This window comes from Aplysia californica, unplaced genomic scaffold (genome assembly GCF_000002075.1).
Source record: "Aplysia californica isolate F4 #8 unplaced genomic scaffold, AplCal3.0 scaffold00472, whole genome shotgun sequence".
Lineage (NCBI taxonomy): Eukaryota > Metazoa > Mollusca > Gastropoda > Aplysiida > Aplysiidae > Aplysia > Aplysia californica.
Window position 1 is genome coordinate 338,512 of NW_004797742.1, and position 7,650 is coordinate 346,161.

Here is a 7,650-nt window from a genome sequence, read left to right on the forward strand (position 1 = left end):
AAATACATTTTAAAAAATAAATAATAAAACAACAAAAGAAAAATACTTCGTTCTTTTCCACCTTGACATCCGGCCAAGCCTTTTCAATTTAAATCGTAGATCTATTGTTCACATACGCCAAACAAAAATACGACTTACCATGGAAAAACATGTTTCATTTTTCTTTTTACTTGTCCTGAGGCCATTCCCAAAGTGAGGATATTAACATGTTCTTGTGCACAGTAGAATTACATTTTTGTATTATAAATGGGCTGACTTATCAATGTCATGCTCATACTGTGGCGGAACAACATAGGGGGAACATCTGTTTGTTATTTTTCCTCATCCTTACTATAGTCATTTTTCCTCTACTTTCTTTGCATGTTTGTCACTCTCTTGTGTACAGCTATTTCTTCCGGGATGCCTTGACTTTCGAAGCAGACTTTGTGCTGTTGAGGCTAGAAAGGTGAGCAGAGTAAGCCTGATTCTTCGTTTAAACTTCTCTGTCAACATCCACCCCTTGGCGCTCATAATATGACCTTATGCAGTTGCGAGCGCCGTAAAAACTTTACAAAAACTAAACTAAAACATTTTGTCACAAACAGAGAAAGACGCTTGATCACGTGACAGGGAGACAGTACCATGGGCATCTTCGTGAGATTTAGTTTTACCTGAGTTTTACGGCACTCGCAACACAATAAAGTTATAAAAATGCCGAAGATTAGAGGTGTTGTAAGAGAGTATCAAACACAAAGGAAAGGGAGATCGGGGCGATAGATTTTTTAAAATTATTATTTATTTTTTTTATTATTAATTATCATTATCATTATTAATATTACTATAAAGGGGCTAGATGGTTGGTTTAGTTAATATTATTTTAATGATCGTTCAATGAGGGCATTGTTCTCTGTTATTACTAATATCCCATTCCGTTTCTAATCCAAAAAAGACAACTGAAAGAAATTGAGGACAAAATTCTGGAGGTTCTTTCCACATCGGAAGGTAACATCTTGGAGGATGAGACAGCCATCAAGGTACTCTCCTCTTCGAAAACACTCTCCAATGAAATCTCAGAGAAACAGGTGAGACAGGGAGAGATTAAGCTATAGTAGACTTTAATTTGTGTCTCTATTTATCTAAGTGGTTGTGACATGACTTTGCTTGGGTTCTTTAAAAAAAGAGAGCTGAAATTTGGCGTGTTAGAGAGTTCGTGTTTGGTTCTGTGTGGGAGTGGGTGTGTATGTGTGTAAGCCTGTGTGTGTGTGTGTGTGTGTGTGTGTGTGTGTGTGTGTGTGTGTGCATGTGTGATTAAGTGTATGTGTGTGCATGTTTACGCTTTTTGTGTGAATATTTGCGATTATGTATAAGCGTATGTTGTATATTTACGGGCATGTGATCGGCGTGAGGGTTGCTGTCTATGTATAGCATCCAAAAGCAACGTCTCGAAGACTTGGAAAAATGAGCTCTCATAGACTGCCCTTGCCATCCTAGAGAATGAAGACAATCCCAATTGGGAAATTCTGCTGCTTAAAACATAAACTTTACGTCTAAAAGAATGTTGGAAAGTGCTTTTGTTTAAGTTAGTGCACAAACTCATTAGAAATAAAACGAGAACAAAATAAAGCAGTGGGTGGTTGATGGGTGTTCGGGTGTGATTTGCCCTTTCTCTCCCATCAAGTATCTTATATCCTGGTCTCGCCAGCTTTTTTGCGTTTGTTGCTTTCTTGTAATACCTCTGATCTTTGGCACTTATGTGTTGCAAGTGCCATAAAACTCAAATTAAAACTTTAGAAAATATAAACTGTGTGTCTAAAAATTGAAGCTACGAACAAGCTTATTAGAAATAAGACAAGACCAATCAAATTAAAACTAAAACGCCAAAAAATTGTAAAATCTGCATCCTTATCCCCCAGGAAATCGCCGAAGAGACGGAAGTGAAGATCGACGAAGCCCGCATGGGGTACACGCCCATCGCCATCCACAGCACCATCCTCTTCTTCTCCATAGCCGACCTGGCCAACATAGAGCCCATGTACCAATACTCTCTCACCTGGTTCATCAACCTCTTCAACATGTCCATCGAGAACGCCGAGAAGTCGGATCAGCTGGCAGAGAGGCTGAAAAATCTGCACGAACATTTCACGTACCTGCTCTACAGCAATGTGTGCCGTTCGCTCTTTGAGAAAGACAAAGTGAGTGAATTTATTTATGCGCTTTCCGCGCCAGCCTAGGGCTATCATGGAATAAACGTTATCTTTAAAAAGTTTCAATGCTGCTGAGCTGTGATGTAGGTCATGGGTAAACAAAATGTGTGTGAGAAGCTGGAAGCGCTGTGGACACTCCTATTTTCCGCTATACAGGGTTTTGTAGTGTTTAATAAATTAATGTTTTTTAATCTAGCCCCAATTGTTCTGAAATAGTATGATTAAGTTGAGTCAAGTTGATGCAAACTACTATGTAAAGTATGAGTGACATTGATTCGGCAGTAACGGAGATATATGAGGACAAGTTGCGCCATGACATTTTGACCGCAGTACAGTGAGTAGCCGTTTCAGTAGCTTTTTAGAAGTGTGAAAAATTCTGGAGATTTTTGGCCTTAACAGAACTGGACATCCATACCCCAATCCAACCTCTTTGTAAAAGCCCGTTGTATCGAGAGTCTAGCAGTTGCCCAATGTTCTTGTCAGAACCATCTGCTTTTCTGCCTATTTGTTATCGTTTTTCACAGCGCTAAAATAAATAATAACCATTGCTTCGAATTGATTTTTGTCCAATCCTATACAAGAAGACACCCCTGACATTTCGAGGAATTTGTTGACACGGCAATGTAGGTAAAACAGAGCGTATTTTTATCAACCCTCACCAAGCAGTCGTTTGTTGTCGTCTGGTGAGCTGGTGTTACAGTTTGCTTGTTCGTTTTGTTTGTTTGGTTTTGGGGGGGTTTTTGTTGCTTTTTTAACCAATACAATTTTTCCGTATACATGCTCCTTGCTCAAAGAGACTGTTGTCAAGCCGACTAAAAATGTTGGGATTGGAGAGCATGGTAGGTCCTATTTCTTTTCGACTCACTGTTTTATGTAGGTCTATCTTGGTTGTCTGATTCAATGGCTATTATCGTCTTTCTATACTGACTTACTTATCCTCTAGTCTCAGATGACCGCTGGGGCACCAGGGTGATCGGTTCGGGCTCCACTTTTCTCCATCTTTCTCTATGTTCAGCCTTTCAAAGAGCTTCGCCCAACTTTAAACCCGTCCTATTTACAAACGTAAACCAAGCAATAATCTAATGTCACACCTCCCCCTCCCCTCCCCCCTCCCCTTCCCCCTCCCCCTCCCCCCCCCCCCCAACCACACCTATTTCCCGGTCCCGCTGCCACCCCACAGCTCCTATTCTCCTTCCTGCTGTGCGTGAATATCTTGAAACACCAGAACGAAATCGACGAAGACGAGTGGCGGTTTTTCCTCACAGGCGGAGTCGGGCTGGACAACCCCTTGCAAAAACCCGCCGATTGGCTTCCCGACAAGTCCTGGGACGAGCTGTGCCGTCTCAACGAACTGCCGCAGTTCAAGGGAATCTCGGTCACCTTCTCGGAGGAGACCGCAGAATGGAAGGTCGTGTACGACAGCATGGTGAGTTCTTGGTGTCTTCTCTTGTACTCCATAAACATACACATAAGAAAATTACCTTTTTATTGATTCCCGTGGGGAAATTCGGGTTACAATGGTAAACCCACATCAACACTTAGTTATAAATACATGCATACGTAAATACATGTACATACACAAATACATTCATACATTAATTACATACATAAATACAAACATACACAGCATTGCACCAATGTAGAACAGTTTTAAAAACATGTAATTGCTGGGCTTGTCTCCATTGTGAAGCGATATAACTTCAAGATGACTGATTGTACTTTATTTGATCTTTGCCGTTAAATTGTTGTTACGTGTAAGTTACTACACTGTCAGGGCATGGGGGGGGGGGGGGCGTTAGCTCATTTGGTATTGTGCTGGATTACGGAGTTATAGGCTTTGGTTCGTATCCCCATACAGGCGTCCTCAACTTTGTGTGTGTTGCGTGAAATTCTAAGGCTCTCCACCCATTTGTCTGTCTGTCTGTCTGTCTGTCTGTCTGTCTGTCTGTCTGTCTGTCTGTCTGTCTGTCTGTCTGTCTGTCTGTCTGTCTGTCTGTCTGTCTGTCTGTCTGTCTGTCTGTCTGTTTGTTTGTTTGTCTGTCTGTTTGTCTGTCTGTCGTGCATTTTTTTATTTCTCAACTTTTTTAAAATCTCTTTTTTCCTTTCACTCGCGGTTATATTATTCTTTCGGTTTCTCCACTGAAGGAATTACAATCATTATTTATTTATTTATTTATTTATTAGCGGTGCACTCAAAATGCAAGTCTGTCTAACACTCAGACTTCAACAACTTTATGATTCTCTGTCTCGTTGTTGGTTGGCGTTCTGGCGCTTTATGCCACCTCTACTATTTTGTTGTTGTTGTTGTTGTTGTTGTTGTTGTTGTTGTTGTTGTTGTTGTTGTTGTTTTCGTGTTACTGCTATGCTAATAACAAATATGTTTCTGGTCAAAATGGTTGCTGTCATCGTTTTCACCCGCCATAAACTACAACTGAGTCTGTGTCTCCAGATTCCGCACAAAGAGAAACTGGCGGGTGAATGGCAAGACAAACTGAACCTCTTTCAGAAGATGCTCACACTTCGGGTGTTCAGACCTGATAAGGTAAAAACTTGACTTTCGACTCTCTCTCTCTCTCTCTCTCTCTCTCTCTCTCTCTCTCTCTCTCTCTCTCTCTCTCCCCCCCCCTCTCTCTCTCTCGCTCGCTCTCTCTCCCTCTCTCTCGCTCGCTCGTTCTCGCCCTCGCTCTCACTTTTTCTCTCTCTCGCTCTCTCTCTCTCTCTCTCTCTCTCTCTCTCTCTCTCTCTCTCTCTCGCTCTCGCTCTCGCTCTCCTCTCTGTCAATCTGTGAGTGTGTATGTTTGTGTGTGTGTGTGTGTGTGTGTGTGTGTGCGTTTATGTGTGTTTGTGTGTGTATGTGTGTATGTGTCTGTTTTTTAGACAGAAGAAGAGAAAACAGTCTTGTCTCCATGTTGGTCACGACGTTTTAATTTATTTTTAAAACAAAAGGCCGAAAAATGTGTGTGATATTGTGTATTATGTATGTATTTGTGCATGTATTTATGTATGTACGTATTTATAATTATGTATGTAAGTATGTGTATGTATGTTTGCCATTGTAAACCAAAATGCCCTTCTGGGACAAATAAGAGTGTCATTAATTAATTATTTTTTAGCTTTACTCCCCACTCGCGAGTGGAACTTAGGCATCCTGCGTACTACAGCAAAGGGCCGAATCGCTACTCCATAGTCACCTGTTTATTATCAGAGCTTAGTTAAATACAACCGCTATGATACTATCTCACATAGAAAAAACTGCACATAAACAACTAGAAAATTTGTCTTTCCACAAAACATAGGCAGGAGTAGCAGATTTTGGGTGGAATGGGAATAACAGGGAACAAGCATGTTTTACTTTGAACGTGGCTGACGGGTCTTCCATGGGGACTCTTTATTTCACAAAATATCTTATGTTTCTTGATTTATTCTCCTATATTTGTTTGATATCCGGGAAATAAGTAATCGAATTTTATGCATTCATGGATGAAAATCTAACCAGGTGCTTCCCGCTGTCCAAGACTTCGTGACGGAAAAGATCGGCAAAAAGTTCATCGAGCCGCCGCCCTTTGACCTGCCCAAGTCGTACGCCGACAGTAACTGCACCACGCCCCTACTCTTCGTGCTCTCCCCGGGCTCCGACCCCATGGCGGCTCTGCTCAAGTTTGCAGACGACAATGTGGGTTTGGCAGAAAGACACGTGGCTGTCAAAATGTCTACAGTTTTTCTGTTTTTTTCGGTCAGGTTCTGATACTTACTTAGGGGGCAGGAAAAACCGCAGTTTGTCTCCTTCAACTGTGAGGCAAGAAGTCTTGGAGCATTTCAAAGAATGTATCTTTTTACCTTTTTCTTGAAACCTTTTTCTACATTATACATGTCCTGTCTTTTTCCGAGACCATTCGGCTGTTGCAACTAGGAATGTGAATTGTTATTCTGTCCGTAGTGTGAGCCATAGTTCGAATTTTCTGTCTCTCTATTTTTACTTAAGTGCAGCTTATCTTAGTTCCAAGTGATAGGTTTATTACGTCCTTTTAAATGAATATGGAGGAAAAGCATTCAAAAGCTTTCTAAAAGGCTAGAAGCACAAATGGATTCAAAGCCTAATAGACAGAGCGGTAAACAAATATCTCACAAACAAAACTATCTGATTACCGAACAACTTACGTTTGCCACTGGAATGTAAAGCTATTTTTAACCAGTATCGCTAGAAGAACGTGAAGAAGCAAATATGTTTACGATGTTACATTAGGAACAGTCTTAACCTAATATCGTAATCACGAGTCTCTGTTAAACAGCTGGGTGTCGTCGGTGGTCTAGTGGTCAGGCTACTGGACCCGTACTTGTGAGATTGTTGGTACGTGGGTTCGAGCCTCGGCTTGACTCGGCTCTGTTGTGTCCTTTGGAAAGGCACTTTACACGGATTTCTCATTTGGATCTGTCGTTTTGGAGACAAACGGTTAACTTGAAGGTCCCGCGTCTTATATAACCTAATAGTGTTGATAGGGGCGTTAAGCCTATACTATTTATACATTTTTTCACAGTTTTACGGCATAAAATGAGACCAAAATTCCTTATGTTTGTTTGAGCCCTCAGTTCAGAACTTACTTGAACCACTGCCCGCATCAAGAGTCTCCCCTCTCTGAGTCGCCGTGACGTCATACAATAAAGACATTTTCATTTATTATAAGACCTTTAATTTATTCTAAGAACAAGCACTTACAACAGTCATGAGCTTATTCAATAGTGCCATTCGACAAATAGTCATCAGCGCTTCACATCACACTAGCACATGAGACAATCATGCACGTTCACGACCCTCTTACAGAAAGGTTTAAGTATACTGCTTTCTTTCGCAGAGCATGGGAGGAGACAAGTTTGACTCCCTGTCCCTGGGCCAAGGTCAAGGTCCTATTGCCATGCGAATGGTGGACAAAGCGGTGAAAGACGGGCTGTGGGTTGTTCTACAGAACTGCCATCTCGCCGCGTCCTGGATGCCAACTTTGGAGAAAATCTGTGCTGTGAGTGTACCACACTGGGTGAACTTAAATTTCGATTCGAACATTGTTAAGATAACGTCATCCTAGAATTACAAAGTTGCATCTTCTAAGCATCTAGTTTTGAGAAATTGGACGTCAAAAAGTTTGAGTTTCAAAACGTGTCCAGTTATTCAAATGCATTTCTTTGAAAATCTTTTTATAAAGACTCCGAATAATCTTTCGGTTTTGATTGAGCAGATAGAACATTTGTTTTCTGACCTCATGGTCCTAGTAACTCAAAATCTTCAGATAGAACTTTGTAATTCTAAGACAGCGATAAGTCAAACATGTGTTTCGAGCCTGACACCACAGCGACCCGACCGCGGCCCTACGGAGGGTTTAGACTCCTGCTTGGTGTGAGTAGCTGATGAAGTTTTCTTTTACTCCACTCTGTGGGGGTTGAAAATAACGTATGTGAGGCAGCGTGGTGGAATCAG

The 7,650-nt window shown here is 41.4% G+C and overlaps 1 protein-coding gene across 1 annotated transcript in view; it reads left to right on the forward strand.

The window, feature by feature from the left end:
• The window catches only part of LOC101846299 (dynein heavy chain 7, axonemal-like), a gene marked incomplete in the record, with an annotated part of 71,001 nt that overhangs the window by 49,776 nt on the left and 13,575 nt on the right, over positions 1 to 7,650 (forward strand). Inside the window, 6 exon segments of the mRNA XM_035971617.1 lie at positions 929 to 1,061; positions 1,893 to 2,171; positions 3,364 to 3,609; positions 4,633 to 4,725; positions 5,680 to 5,856; positions 7,034 to 7,195. Coding sequence (XP_035827510.1) covers positions 929 to 1,061; positions 1,893 to 2,171; positions 3,364 to 3,609; positions 4,633 to 4,725; positions 5,680 to 5,856; positions 7,034 to 7,195 — 1,090 coding nt within the window.